At 44.2% G+C, this 16,229-nt stretch overlaps 1 protein-coding gene across 1 annotated transcript; it reads right to left on the bottom strand.

Annotated features, from left to right (window-relative positions):
- Window positions 1-320: 320 nt before the first annotated feature.
- FAM114A2 (family with sequence similarity 114 member A2) lies at window positions 321-16,180 on the bottom strand. The gene is made up of 14 exons (XM_054038249.1): window positions 16,072-16,180; window positions 13,882-14,105; window positions 12,683-12,782; window positions 11,886-11,981; window positions 11,422-11,534; window positions 10,436-10,570; window positions 10,076-10,234; window positions 8,402-8,525; window positions 7,156-7,235; window positions 6,000-6,128; window positions 5,640-5,779; window positions 4,832-4,904; window positions 3,904-3,957; window positions 321-2,188 (listed from the first exon to the last, which is right to left on the bottom strand). The coding sequence occupies exons 2-14, from the start codon at window positions 14,089-14,091 to the stop codon at window positions 2,087-2,089; spliced, it is 1,515 nt and encodes a 504-aa protein (XP_053894224.1). The 5' UTR covers window positions 14,092-14,105; window positions 16,072-16,180; the 3' UTR covers window positions 321-2,086.
- Between the last annotated feature and the right edge of the window lie 49 nt (window positions 16,181-16,229).

Here is a 16,229-nt window from a genome sequence, read left to right as displayed (position 1 = left end):
GGGTGGGGGAGATAGAGTGAGGCCACAAGTGCATTGGCCCCCCAGAGCAATACTGCCAGATTAGTTATTGCCAGCTCATGATACGTGAAACAGCACTGGCATGTAACTCCGCTCCTGGCCACAGAACAAATGACCCAAGGCTATTCAGACACTCTGGTGATGAGCGCAGTATAAGACCATATACAGAATAGAATGGCCTTGTGAAAGTAGAGAGCAGAGAGAGTGTGTGTGTGGGGGGAGGGGGTTGTTCTTTCCTCCCCATCCCTTTGACCCCTCCCCCCTCCTTCCTAAATATGATGTAGGATTCTCAGGGCAATGACTGAACACTTATTCCATGTATGGTTTTATTATTAGAAAAGTCAATGCATCCACAGATTTGATCATTCAAACAAAAGTGAAGCAAGGATTTTTACAGCTATACAAAATAGGAGAAGCTATTTGCAAAAAGGTGTTTCTGTAGTAAAACACAACTCCCTCTGCTTGGCAACAAGCTGCATCAGCGGAGCAGAGCGCAGGGAAGCATGAAACCCAAGAGTAGAGATTTGCAAGACCTGCTAAAATCTGGAGAGGTCGAAGGCTGGGACTAGAGATTCATCATTACTGATGAGCCAATACTGAGGAACGCAGGTATGACAGCAGTCTACTCTCATTAGTTGCCTAGACTCCTTTTTTATTCTGTTTAAGCCACCTTTTTCTTTCCCTGTTGGTGCAGCAGAGGCTGTTCCCTTCCAGTGAAGAAGCTCAAAAGCTACGGAGTGCCAAAAGTAACAAAATAAGGAAGTTTTTAAAGCACAAAGAAAAAGACGCCCTGTGTGGAACGGCAGCTTGTGGAGCAGATGAGGGGTCCCAGTGCCAGCGTCAAGCTGTTTCCTCTCAGACGTATTCTAATCGCCTCTTACTGAGACATGAAGTAGTGCAGTGCGTCACTTTTAGACAGTAGCCTAAGGAAGTCCTTCAGTGATATGTGACAAACGTCGCAGACAGTGACTCATGGGTCAAGTTGTACTGAAAGGTAATGAGAAATTCTCTGCTTTGTTGTCTTAATCACTTGACCAGGAACCCATACCTTCTGGTTGCCCTTCATTTATTACTACAGGGCCACGCACCCTGTTACGCTGGACAAATCAGCCCCGTTACAGCTTTCTTCTCACTAACGGGCCTACGTGTAACCCTAGTGCAACACTTGTCTTCTTGAAGCAAACATCTTGCAGGAAAGAGAAACACGTCAAAATCCTCAAGCCCCATCCCAGACCTCAGTACGTATGGAAGAGATCAGCACCCTTCAGCAAGCTGCTGCTTTTGGATACACAGAGCAACAGGGACCTTAGATTCTGTTCTTTCAAAGCTGAAATCATTCCGGAGACTCTGAACCTTGCCGGATCTTGTATCCAGCACAAACTTAGCAGGAACATAAATATGGGCCTCGAAATTCAAACTCAGCTGGAGAGTTTGGTTAAATACTCATTAACCGGTTACCCTAGTCTTTTCTCTAGAGTGATTTAGCTTCAGTCGTCCTCAAAATAGTCTTTCCTGAAAGAGCTCATTAACATACTCAGCTATGGGAGCGCAGAGCGAAGAGTGATAAACAGTCAGCCAAACTAAGGACTGGTCTACACTGGGAATTTACATCGGCACTGCTACGTCTCTCGGGGGTGTGAAAAATCCACACCACTAAGAGACACAGCTAGGTGGACGGAAGAATTCTTCATTGACCTAGCTACTGCGTCTTGGGGAGGTGGATTGCCTACCCTGATGGGAGAACCCCTTTGGTCAGCGTAGGTAGTGTCTACACTCAAGTACAACATAGGCACAGCTGCACTGCTGTAGCGGTTTAAGTGTAGCCAGACCCTAAGAAACCACCTGCATTTTTAACCTGCCAGATTGCCCAGATGCCTAGACTATGCTAATTGCATCCTTCATGTCTCCTGACAAATTGTACAGCTAAGACCTGGCCAGTCAGCATTTTATCATCACCACTGTAGTACCAGTGATTAAAGCTTCGTTTATTTTCTGTCCCTACCCCATTCCCAGGCAAGGGAACGATCAAGTGGGCAGATGTGCTTTCTGCTTGACTAGCAGGATTAATTCACTGCTGTGATAATTCAGTTCGAGTCTGGATCAGAGAGATCTGTAGCACAGGCAGGAGTAGCTGGAAGGCATCTTGGATATACGAAGCACTGTTTGAAGCCTACAAAACAAAACAAATTACATTAGAGCCATTCACGCTACCAGTCTTCATTTCTGCTTGACGTGTGTATGCTATATGGTCACTGATGAGTAATATACATAAGCAATATCAGGCTACTACTCTCAGATGCAGCAACTTCTTTTCAGTTAAGTCTACTTTTTAAACTCCAGTTTATCCCACTGGGCAAAAGGTGGCCAACTGACTCATGAGAATGGCCATACCATTTCTGAGCTGATCCATCTAGTTCAGTATCCTGTCTCTGAGAATACTCAGTACCAGCTGTTCAGGGGAAGGCACAAGAAACCCTGCGGTAGAAAGGAAGCACACACCAACAAGGAACGTTTCTTCCTAACCCCCTCAATTAGAAGTTACCCACTTCGGGAATCAGTTGGGAAGCGTAGGGATTGTCACACACTGAATGATGTGACTTGTCCAAGGTATGAACACAGCAGTTTCTAGGTTTCTAGCCCTTGGCTGTAACTGCTAGAGCTGTGGCAAAGTCTACCATTTTGAGCCACAGGGGTTCACAAAACATTTCAGGTTGGAAGCTCACACTCAAAGCAATTCATCATCAATTGAAACAAAGTTTCATGCCAAATCACACCAGTCATCCATGGTCCAGTTAGAAGCTTTACAGGCTTTCAACAGACTTGGGCTGAGTTTCTAACAGAAAACAGGATGAGTTTCCTATTGGCAGGTCTGCCCAGCTCTAGCAATTCCTAGAGCCCCACAGCCTACTGGACTGTGAAATCTGCTGTGCATTCAGGCGATACCCCTGAACCGTGTGAACAGCTTCAGATCCTGAGGGAAAAGCGAGCTGCAAAAAACAGAAACCAGCAATTTCTGCTAATAATAAATCCTTGGCTTTCAAGCATAAGAACCCCTACTCGGATACTCCAAGCAAATGGGGATGGCTATTCAGACTTTCAGTGGGGAAGTTTGAAATTTTTAATGCAACATTTCACACCACGTGTGACTATCTGAAAGCTGCAGCCCTTTGCCCATCCACACAATGGACATGGATTTTTCATCACATCAATTTAGAATGAGTTCTCTCGTGAAAGATTAAACAAAATAGTATGAGCCCGATGAAAAGTTTCAGCTCAGTCTCATTAGCAGGCCAGGATTAACATGTAAGGACTGGCTTTAATATTTTAGCGCCTTTGTTTGTTTATTGGTAGTTTGCAAATATTCCAATTCTACCTCGCTTCTATCTGAGAAATGGTTACTGTTTAGTTAACTGGAGAAAAGAGGCATGTTGAAAAAAATCCACCAGAATCAAGTTTTCCTGGCAAGACTACCACTGAAACTCTTATTAAATTACAGTATTTAGAAAGACAAGCTAATTGGTTTTGTCTGAATCTGTAGAATTTCTTATGTTTACTAGCTGAAATTTGGGAGGAGTTTGAAGGAGAATTGCCAATTAGCTGACAGGAAAGGCAGACATTTCACAAAATGACATTCCCTTCTGCTGCATCTTCTCTAGACTGTTCTGAAGGGATCATGTTTATACTTTACCAAATACATTGCACATCTGGCACAGATGATAGTAGCAATGCTCCCTTGGATATCTATTAAGACTTGTAAATTGCCAGTTGGGGAAGCAGTCTTAAGCCATGGTTTAGAAAACTGGACATGAAACGGGATAATGAAGAGGGGATTGACTAGTCTGTCCACATTTCAACATTAGTAGCTGTAAGTGTATCATAACTGACCTCCAAAAACACTCCAGTGATTAATGGGTTAAGCACATCTGCCTTCTCTTTGACCTGAAAAGATTAGAGATATATCATCCAGCTTGACAATCTGATTGCATTTCCTTTAAACAAAACACAGGGCCAGATCCTCAGCTACTTTAGAAATCGACGTAGCCCGCTCACCGTCAGTGAAGCTGCATTGATTTACACCAGCCGAGGATGTGGACCATAGTATGAAAATAGAGACTTGCACAAGTCCCAGCATGTACCAAAAGCGTGCTATATACAATGATGTGTACCAAACTTCCAGATGAACTGGGGAAAGCTTCCTGAATTAAAGCAAGCTAATGGGACATATTTCTAACAAAAGCAGCTGTAGGCTGGTATGAACTAGGTCTAGGACAATGGAAGGGTCTTGTGTATGAGTTGAGCACTGTGCGTATATGCAAACTGCGGGTTCCTTTCAGAGACAGCTCTCTGTCTCTGCAGAGGAGAACCCATGAAGGAGAACATCACAAACCATAGAAACATAAAACAGAATTTCCCCATCATTTCGGCTACCAACGTGTGAGAGGGGTACATAATACCCTACAATAATTACACCTTCATCATCGCAGACATTAGCTACTTAGTCTCCTCAAAGCATGGAAAGAAATGGTCTGAGCTGGATGGCTTTACTTCAGTAAAGTTCACTTTGAACTCTGATCCAGGCTGAAAAGATACTAGCTTTACAGGCTGATCATGTGAAAAATCTGAAGGTCGGAATGAATTAGGATGCAGCGAAGCTCATCGATAACACACCTGTGTATTTTAAAAATACAGAAGCTGAGACAGCATGAGAAGCTGTGCAGTTGAACAAAGGCACGAGAGCATTTCAGGGACACTACAGTCTGTTTTGAATGGGACCAACCCATCTCATTCCTGTTAAACAAGAAGTAGGTCTTACCCCTGCAGTTGTTAAGCATGTAGTGAACTCTTTAGATAGAGAAGACAATTCTTTACACAGCACAATAGTCATTCTGGGAAAGGAAAAAGGAAAATTATGTAGTAAAGCACATTAAAAAAAAATCCTCTTTACTTTGCCATTGTCATCTGTAAAACAAAATCACCCACTTCCACATGTAAATTTTTCTTTAAAAACAAAAAGATGGATATAAATGTTTAAGGGTCCAATAACATAGCATACGAAGAATGAGAAGTTCCAAATAACATCTGAAAAGAGAACAAGGCTGACAATTGGAAGCAGATTTCAGAGAACAGGAATGCCTGGTCCAAAGGGAACACTACTCACTTGCTTTTTTAGTTACAAGCAGGAAGCGTCATCTTGTTTGTAAGAGAGAAATAGTTATTTTACATGGACACCAACTGCCTCTTAATAAAACAAGTCCCTGCTTGTCTTAAGCAGTATCGGTGAGATAAGTCTGCCCATTGTGGGCTCCATTTTTTTCTTTTTAAATGCCTGTCTACTAAACTAGCACAAGTTTAGGGCAAAATTCCTGTCTCAGAGCTGCATGAAAGCTGTCACATAATATTTTCCTTTCTCCATGTGTTCCTGTCAAGAAATTTCTGTATGTACAAAAGACAGTCAAGTTCTGTTTAGTGAAGACAGTACTGCCCGTAGCAATCTCTAACATAAATGCAATCGGACGTAAACTGCTGGCTGAGAACTGTGGAGGGAAGCTGCACAGTAATGCCTACACCAACAGTAGGATGGCAACCTAACCAGGTACTATAGCATATTTCAAAGGACTTACTGTGAAAGGGCTTTGGCTCGGCCTGTGGCTGACACCTCTTGCTTCTGACCATGTAGGACCAATGCTGCAGTTTTGTGGAACATTTCAATGGAGTAGGCTGTCAGTTCAGCCAGACTTCTAATGGCAAAGGCATGAATATCCTGCAGGAGTTACAAAGAGCTCATTCCAACAGGTTTGCTATTATTTTAAAACAAGACTTCTCTCCACTCTGCTCCTCCCCCCTATTCCCCCATCTCTAGGAGTGAATGTAACATTCTAACTGTGGGTTGAAAGCCATAAGCAACCAGTTGTCAATATAGGATAATGTGCCAGCTCCTCCATGGTTAGATTTCATTTTCTCTCTCTCCTTTGCCCAGTTACCTCTACCGATGTCTGAGCATCTTGGTCAGCATCCCCTGAATCCAGCTGTTGGTTTTCTTCGCTCATTTCCCCCTCTTTTGGAGCTTCCACGTTGAGTCTTTCAATCCATTCACGAGCAGATCTCCTTGCCTGTGTAATAGGAGGCACAGACACATCAGCACGGCACTTAATGATTGGGAGGAGATCCTCCTGCCCTCTGCAGAAGGTGGAAGACTGGATCTCTTTGTAAGAAACGGTTACTACCCCTGCATTGGTGGAAAGAACTGGGACAAGCAAGTCAGTCACCTGCTGAACTTTGCAGCGGGGCGAGTGAAATATAAGGGAACCGGCTACTGTGCACACATACTTTCGGCACTTGTTTTTCTTTCTTACCAGATTGTACCCAGTGCCGCTTTAACAGCACAACTGAAATGAAGAGGTTTTTTTAGGGTTTCCAATAGACGTTAGTGCCACTCAGTGGACCACAGTGGTATTGTAAGAGGGTAAGAAAAGGAGACATTCCTCTAAATTTATTAACTGGTCTGACGGAGAGGAAGTTGCCTAAAGATGAGTTCAGACACTGGGTTATGGGATCATGAAACTGATCAGCAGTAACCCAGTGTGTGAACTATACGTAAGAGACTCGATCATTCCAGTACTGAGAACCCTGGAGACGTTTATGAACTATTCGAGAACATATAAGGAACATTTGTCATTTTATATTTTTTTTTTATATATTTATATATTTATATATATATATATATAAAGACAGCCCTTGCTCCTTTTCCATAGCTTCAACAGAATGGGCCATTGTTACAGATATAATCTTCTGACACATTTTTAAAGCTAGGAGACGATTTTAAAGCCAGATGTTGCGAATGGGCAACAGGGGATGGATCACTTGATGATTACAAGTTCTAGTTCACTGGCCACTGTCGGAAGACAAGATACTGGACTAGATGGACCATTGGCCTGACCCAGTATGGCCGTTCTTATGAGACCAAGAAAGTTCATCTTATCAAGGGCTCCAACATTTCAATACTCCTTATCGTTCTGTAATTCCGGGGGGGGGGGGGGAGGACACGGTCTTTATACTTTTAACACCTTCCCCAGGAGTTCAGGACCTGGTCTCCTGAGATATACCCACCAGCCATCAGAGGACACAAAGCTAACTCACCACGGCTAGTTTGTCTGGCTTGGCAGAGACGTGCAGTTCGAAGAAAAGCGCAGTTATTTCCTTTGTGAAATCTTCGTCTCCTGAAGGAAACAAAGCAGGTTTGCCAGACTCGGTAGAGTAAGATAGTTTGTACTACACAAATAAGTGATAATCAGGAAACAGACATTGTATAACCATGCAGCTTGTTTCTGCTCACATGCCTCCAGGGTTCAGCTACTGCTGACAACCAATGGCTGCATATAATTCATTTTTAAAATCACATATTCAACAAAGGATTCAAACCCCTCAAACTTGGTCTTTTTGAATGCAATTTATTGGGCATTATTTGGTTTTGAGGGCCTATAGATATGTCACTAGGACTAACTAGCCTTTGGTCAAGGTAATTCTATTTTTACAGCTAACATCCAACCACAACCAACATAAATTCTGCATTTCAGAAGACATCTGCTTGCACAGCACCTTAGAGAATTTTAAGGCCATTTAAAGCCAATGGTTTTCCTATTATATATGCAGGGCCAGATGTTGACAAAACAGGATAAAAGCTGTTGGATCCATCATGTACAAAGATCAAAATTATAAATAAGTCTCTAGAGTACCCAACACTGAACGCGCCAGCCCTCTTTGCTCGGCCCCCGGGGTAAAATGGAAACAAGAAAGCCGTTTATGTTCAAATTAGTGAAAGCTTCAACAACTGGACGCTCCCTGCTGTGCAGGTTGTTTCTGAGCTTTCCGATGTCCCTCCAAACTGTGTGGCCAACACTCGTAGAAACTTTTACCTTTTAAAAAAAAAAGGTGCCTTTTTTGAAGTCAGATACTGCTACTAATAGGTTTCCCTTAGCTCCAGGAAAGGAAGCGGTTGGGAAGAAGTTATTTTCTTGGGATTTCCTATATAGCCTCTCCCTTCACGCCCTTCCGCCCCAGTCCTCCCCTCATTTTCTTCTCTCATAAGACCCTGCATCAGAGAGACCTCCTTTCTTCTGCCCAAGGTGCACTGGATGAGCTAATCAGTTCCACTCCTGCACTGTGAATGGGTCCCTGCAGCGGAGGAGTTCTCCCCATCCTCCCAGAGATTAAGGGCACTGCCTTTCAACAGTGCTCCCAACTGCTGGTAGGTTGAGGATCAAGAGACCAGCTGAATAATAACCGATCCTGGGCCTTTCACACATTGCTGTGGAAGGCTAGTTGGTTTTAAATTGGAGTTTAAAAACCAGCCTCCCCGTCTGTAAACGCGGATCCCTTTTATTACCCTTCTTCTCTTCCTCTTCATCATCATAAAATTCAGCTAATGAAAATGCTTCTTTGAGCTGCTCCAACTCCACTTTTAACATGTCTAACTCTTCTCCAGAGAGGGCGTTTATAACCGACTTCACCTAGTTAAGAGCGAGACAGCCATAAAAAGAGTCATAAATGCAACAGGAAAGAGAAACAAGATGGAAATGATACAGTGCAGCAGCATTAATGACATGCTGACACCAAATGCAGCTGTCCCTTTAGGACAGAGTTCTCTGCCGGGCCCCATTAAGGAGTAATTGATTCTTTACCAGGCTTCCTGATGTTTCATGTTTCAATTGATATTTGCCAAAAATTGAATAGCTGGGATCCAATTTTTGTTACCCTAGTAGGATCACCAAGGTTGAAAAATATCACAGTACCCACACATCAGGAAAGCTAGGAAGAATAGAATTGTGTGTCCCAGGAAGAGAATGTGTGACCCAGTAGCCAATCAAGCGTCAGGTTTATGGAATCAGGGGTCAAAGTGAAGCTAGAGAGCTGTACCTACCGCTAACTACTTGAGCACAGGCGTTTGCTGCCAATGAAGAAGCATCGGCTTGTTGGCCAGAGGGCAAATGACAGCCGGGGAAAATTCATATTTAAAGAAAACAAAAACCAGAGAGTGGCTCCTTTGTTACAGGCTAAACTACAACATATTACACTCGGCTTAGTGCTTATCATTTTCCATTTCCTGTCCATGCGTTCTGCTCAGCCTGAAGGAACCAGTCATCAGACTTATTTTTGATGTAACATATATAATGTAGATGAAGTTTGTGGCACTATTAAGATTGTCTAACACTTGCCATAAGAAGACCCAGTTTTCAGTTGCTTAGCCACTTGGGCTGAAGTTTTCCACGCCAAGTTGTCTGCCCCAGGATGAATTTTTCTGGGAAGATTTCAGCTAGAATGGTTCAGCCATTCTAGGGAAAAATACATTCTGCCCATGTTCACTAATTCCTGGTGATTTTTTTTTTTTTAAATGCTCTAGCACCCCAATTCTTTGGAGCAGACACTTGAAATTTAGCAGAGGGTAGGGGTATCCCTTGTATCCAGAGTGTGCCTCCTGCCGCCCCTGTGAAAATCCACCCCCATTTGGACAATTATAAGCCTTTATTACACTTTGCTAATGCTCACTGGAGACTTCTTAGGTATTAGCAGCTCAATTATAGCTGAAGATTACATCTACAAAAGCATGCTCTGGCCGCAAGGCCGAGCAGGACTTTCCCTGCTATTGCGGCTCTGGGCTGGGCTGGATCTGGGCATGTGTACTGAGAGGAGGAAGACTGTCTGTCCTGTGCTCTCAGGGCAAGTGGGGAGACAGAGTAACTTGAGACAAGGAGTCTGAAGGATGCAAAAACTGGTACTGGCTGGGCAAGCACATCAAGACTGGGAGTTGGGGGGAGATGAGGAGAGAGAGGAGATGGAGTTAATTACGTGTGATCGTGCAATCAGACAATATCATAATGCATACACACAAGGGGGCCAAATTAGGTTGCACAGCTAACCTTAAGTCTGGCATTTCCAAACTTTTGAGTGCTTGACATTGCAACCATAATAATGTTCTTTAAACAGGTTTTTGTGCATGAATAGAATCTTTTTCCTCCTCAGCTGCACATAAAATAGAAAGGAAACTGCTCAAAGCCATTACCTTTGAATCACTCTCTCTGGAAAGCATCTCCAAGGCTTCCAGATGTGAAAGACCCTGAAACTCGTCAAAGAGTAACCCATAATGGGCTTTCTTCTCAGTAGCCATGGTAACCTCAGTAGCTGTCCGCTGCTCTTCTTTCTCCTTTGCCTCTCGCAAGACCTGAGAAAGGAAAAGCAGAGGCGTCAAACCAGCGCATAGAGAAATTGGATAAGGGAGGCGAAGGCCCCAGTGAACAATTTTGGGAAGCGTTCACTTGATGCTAATACTGAAGGTTCTTTAAAAGGAAAACATAAGGAAGAAAAAAATAAAAGAGAGAAACTGCTGAGAGTCTCACTGTCGGGGTTTGAGAGAAACTAATACCTGGGATAGTGTAGAATTCCTGTTCATTAAGCCCTTTGTTTTCTTGAATCCAGGGTCTCCTTCAGCTATCACATCCATTGTCTTCTTTCCAATGAATTCCAAGGCATCCAAACCTCCACTAATAACACTTTTCCCCTAGAAAGCAGATTTGCAAATTGAGAGAATGCATGTAAATAATACTTCTGTTTGTCTAGCTACAGTTAGTTTAAATTTATTATTAAAATATGATTTATACCAGAAGTGACGTGGGCCAAATGCTCATGTTTCAAGACACCCCCATCCCCATGTACAGTAAAAAGCATGAAAAACAAGAAAGAAACACGAGCAGCCAATGTTTTAATGGGAGTGCTCAGCTGGAGAGGATGGCCCTCCACCACAGTTGTAACAGCCATCCTGAATTTATAAAATGCACAAATTAAAATCTTTCTTTCACTTCTCTTCAGTCAGAAGAAACTTGACTATGCTCATTTATCCATTTTTAAAGTATGTCGTGAGATGGTTGCTGAAAACTTAATAAAAAGAAGCAGCCTTTGCATTTTGCTCTGCTGGAAGTGAGGTTTCTCTTCCAGAGTCACCAGGAAAGCTCTGCGTCCTGCACTCCAGAGTTTTACACTTGAGGGTAGAGTCCCATTGGAACTAGCTATGGTCAGTAGGACAAGTTGCCCCCCACCCCAAGTACTTTGGGTCAATCCCACAGAGGACTATGAAGAGGAAGGCTGGAGTCATTCCTAGAAACTCCACTGAAGTTAGTGGAGTTACTCCAGGAATGAATCTGCCCTTGAATTTGGCCAGAAAAGACAGCAGAGCATTGGGGTGACACACATTATGCTGCAGATCTGAAGGCCAGGGTAACCTGTTCAGACTTTCATAAAGAAAAGCCAGATAAAATAAAGAGTAGAATCAAGGTTTGTTGATATGAGGCTTCAGAGTCAAGGAAAAATAAGTGATTTTAGCCTATTTCCCAGCCTCCACACCCACCCACTCACTGTGCTTTGAACAGCTGTAGAAAGAGTGGATAAAACTCCGAAAGCTCCACTGATGGGAGAGAAACTGCTGTCATCAACTCCACCTGTACTGCTTGCTTCAGAACTCTGGCTTCCTGCATCGGGGGGGAGGAGAGAAGATGTTTTATTTTTCAAAACTCGCAAACAACAACAACAACAAAGTTAAGATTGTAAACAGATATCGTCCGCTTCAGGCAGGCAAATGCACAAATCTCAGACAGAAGAGAGGGCCACAGCAGGTGAGACGGAAAGAGTTAAGATTACTCTGCTATGACGCTAAGACTGCAGCGCTAACAGAAATAAGCACTGGAACATTAGTGTAGTAAACAGATGTCAATCTCAATACACACAGAGCAGATCTGTTGAGTGTAAGATGGTGCTATTTTTAGACCACACTTGGAGAAATTCAAAAATTACATTTCTTATTTTTAATAATAAAAACTGACCTCCTGTAACAACTTTGGCCTCTGATGAGATTTCACTAGGGCTGGGGATCCCAAGGGACGTCTCTGCTTTTTCGATGACATTCGAAATACCTTGTCCTAGAGAAGGCAATGCTATTACTTCAACTCTAAGACAGAACTGCATTCACTTTAGCCACCAAAAAAGCAGTGATTGAATCAGAAATAAGATTAACCACCAGGGGCTGTACACGGGAGATACAGACATAGATATATAAGCACTAAACACACACACACACACACACACACACACACACACACACACACACACACAATGTGTTACCCAGTCAATACTAAAAGCAATTGCAGTCTGGCTTGCTTACTGACCAGCATAAAGAATTCATCTTACATTGAAGCCTTTATGCTGTATCCCACTGATGGGAAAGTCTCAGCTGGTCATTGTTTGTGCCAGCTCCTTAAAAGTCTGAAAGTTATTCTGCTTTACATGTCTCGCTATCTCTCATTTTGCTTTTTGATTTTTTTCCCCTGTATTTTGAACAGAGTGCTTGACTTTTGCCAACTCTTGCTTCTGAATTTGAAATCTTGTACTTTACAGACAAGCAATACAGCATAAGCTGGAGACATCTGTGAAAACTGAAGCCTGATTTTAGACTGCAAAAAGAGTTAATATAAGAACGGCCATACTGGGTCAGACCAAAGGTCCATCTAGCCCAGTATCCTGTCCTCCGACAGTGGCCAAGTGCCCCAGAGGGAATGAACAGAACAGGTAATCATCAACTGATCCAATTATATCAAATTAGCAAAATGCCAGTAGCCCTTACCTACTGTAGCTACTGTGGCCGAGGCAGTGGAGAGAAGTGACTTTCCCCAGCTCCCCCAGTATCCCCATCCCGTCTGAGATGCATCAGTGGAATCAGATACCTTTATTTAGAGAAATAGAAATGGAATACAGCAAAGTGACTGACTGATCTCTGAACTGTATCTTTGTGAACCTCTTTTTAACAGTAGTAACAACACTGAATTTCAGCCAACATGAACGCATATCGATCTGTGACCTCCTTGATCTTCAATAAGTATCATTCAATTATTCAGATAGGGTTAAGTTCACCCTCCTGCAACAAGGCCAGAATAAGTGAACAGAGCAATTGCTACATTGTATCAGACTTGTGGTCCCTCTTGTCCAGCATCCCGTCTCAGACAGTGGCCAGCACCAGATGCTTTGGAGGAAGGTGCAAATGTGAGGTAGTCTTCCCCAGTTTCCAATGAAGGTCTCTTCCTAAACCCAAAATGGAGTTTAGGTGGGGTATTATTTCAGAGTTGGCAGGGAAGGAATTTGGACACTACTGTACTAGAGATAAAAATGGAGGAAGAAAAAGGGAGAGCAGGAATGAACAGCAGAAGTGTTAATGTTGGTACCCTGTAACCTTCCTCTTCTGCATGCAACCCTCTCTCAGGAATGATGTGCAATACCAAAGTTTAATGTTGAGCTATCCGATGTGTATTTGACCATAAAGTAACTTCACTCTACTTTAAGGAAAAAGAAACGAGACTACAAAATGCGAGAAGGTTGGGGTATGGAAGCAATAAGGAAGGTAAGAAAGAGGAAGTTGATTTAAAAAAAAAAGATTTATAGTTCATTCCCCTCGTCCCGTACCTTTCTAGTGCAGTCAGTGTTCTAATGTCATTTGTTCCACCCTTATCTAACCCCCCATGGGAAGAAGCCAGTTCTTAGCTATCCTATCTGTGCAGTTCTAATATAACGCCATGACTTTCTGCCACTCATGGAGAGAAGTCAGGGTACATTCAGAGACCCAATTGCCAGGTTTGATGCAAAACCCAGTCAAACCAATGACATTTAAAATAATGCATTTTCAGCATTGCTCAGTGCAAAACTCTATTCTGCGGGAACTCTGCGGGAAAGGGCTTCATCATTGTTTCCAACACAACCAGGATTCTGCTGTGTTTAAAGTTTGTGCAATTTACCAATCTGCATGTTCAAAGAGTCAGCACAGAAACATACTTTCAGGGCTTGATCCACCGGCTCTCCTGCAGCAATAGGCTCGCTGGAGGGTTTGGCTTCGGGTCTTTTCCGAGTCAGAGCCACAGGTTCAGGTTCATCCTCTTCCCTACCGCTGCTCTGCACGGACCCAGCTTCCTCCGCTCTCCGTCCAGTCTCATCCTTCTGGGAGGCACCTGCCTTTAGACGTTCACTGCCATCTTTTTCAGCCATGACTAGAACATCTCCTAGAAAATAAAGTGATTCCAAGAATAACAGCAACCCACCAGGATATTTTTGACATTCCTTTAGAATGCTACAGTGCTCTCCTGAATAGCTAAATGAGAAGACACCGTTATTCTCTCCCTCTCCCCATATATATGCTCCCACTCGCCTTCTATACGTCAATGAATTTTTTGAGAAACAAGATGGGTGAGGTAATATCTTTTATTGGACCAGCTTCTGTTGGTGGAAGGGACAAGCTTTCAAGCTACACCAAGCTCTTCTTCAGGTCTAGGGAAGGAAGCAGAATTCTTTCTCAGTCAGTCTGAACTATGCATGACTGACAGGAAACAGTATGACCGGACTTTAAACTTCCAAATATGACAGGTCACTCTATCTAAGAGCTATACCCTCCCAGCAGGAAAGGAACTGAGCAATATCTGTAAGTGCTGCACTACAAGTACAAAGGGTGTGCAGATAATTTTATCTATGGCTTGTCTCGCTAACCCAGGCAGCTTTGGTGGACTGTTTTTGAAAAGCGTTTGCCAAATATGAAAGAACAGCATTATTAGAACTTGGGCAGTTGAGTAAGTTGCAGCGTATTTATTTGAGTGTTGTGCATTTATGGCAGAGCTTTTTTAAAGTGTACAAACAATTTGGAAATTCATCGTAATCGACAACTTGCATTTGAAGTCACAACCTGCCATAAGAATCCAACTGCTGGATAAGGACCTATAAACCACCACTTGTAAATGAGATTTTCCCCCCTCATTGATGTGCCAAAGAGTCTTCATTTCATTAACTCCAAGTCAGTTAATAATTAAAAGTTGGATGTTAATGCAACACCAGACATTGTAATAAAGCTCGTTATATGTGCAAAAAGACGCCAGCTTATTTATGGCTGCTATGGGAATCAGATTTTAAATAGCCTAACTTTGATGTACTAAAATATCTCTGGTAAATCAATACAGTAACATTCCATTTTACATTTATTTTTAAGTCCCAGAAAGTCTGCTGGTGATGCAATCAGATCAGCTTGTTACATTGCAATGCACTGGTCACCTTTCTCTTAGTAAGAAAGAAGAGACAGATCACTTACTCTGTCAATTTAAGATGACATTTCCAAAATCCTAGGTGCATGTACCCCATTTCCACCTTTGTCTCTTCATCCCCCACCTACACATCCCAGAGACATTTCTACGCTCCTGGTATTTTACAAACACATGCGCCGCCTCAAGCCCTTGCCCGTGGGATTTAGAGACACGTTCTCCATCACACACAGGATGTAAAAAACTTGACAAGTGCAATAGGGCTCCAACGTTCATGCTCCCAATTAGTCACCCACCCTGCCCAGAGGAAGGTGCATGACCCCAAAGTGACTAGAAGACGGACTAATTTGAGAAATCATGTTCACTGTTAGCTATCTTCTCAAACACGGCCTCCTGCCCGCATCCCTCCCTAACACACCCCACCCCGGCCCCCAACCCACCTCCTCCAGATCCCCCCTAGCATCTCTGCCCTGACCCCCTCTTCCAGAGTCTCCCCTAGCATGCCCCACTCCAGCCCCCCAGGATCACCCCACCCTCACCCCCTCCAAGTTGTCCCCTAGCATGCCCGACCCCTGCCCCCCCAGCACCCCTCTCCCTGTCCCCCCTCCAGGGTCTCCCCCAGCACTCCCCACCCCTGCCCCCCAGGATCACCCCACCCTCACCCCCTCCAAGTTGTCCCCTAGCACGCCCGACCCCTGCCCCCCCAGCACCCCTCTCCCTGCCCCCCCCCAAGATCTCCCCCAGCATGCCCCACTCCAGCCCCCCAGGATCACCCCAGCACCCCTCCCTGCCCCCCCCAAGATCTCCCCCAGCACACCCCACCCCTGCCCCCCAGAATCACCCCAGCACCCCTCTCCCTGTCCCCCCTCCAGGGTCTCCCCCAGCACGCCCCACCCCTGCCCCCCAGGATCACCACTGGCACCCCCACCCCCCCGGCGCTCACCTGCAGGGCAGGCCCCGGCCCGGCCTCCTCCGCCTCTGTGAGTGACAGCCCCCGCCACGTCTCCGCCGTGCCCCCTCCACTGACACACACCGCTGGAGGACCAGCACCATAGAGACTGCAGGGCAAACGGGAGCCCCCGCTGACCCCGGAAGGGCACG

The sequence above is a fragment of the Malaclemys terrapin genome, chromosome 8 (genome assembly GCF_027887155.1).
Source record: "Malaclemys terrapin pileata isolate rMalTer1 chromosome 8, rMalTer1.hap1, whole genome shotgun sequence".
NCBI classification, from domain to species: Eukaryota; Metazoa; Chordata; order Testudines; family Emydidae; genus Malaclemys; species Malaclemys terrapin.
Note: the sequence above shows the minus strand (reverse complement) of the source record. Positions and strands in the feature narration are given on the sequence as shown.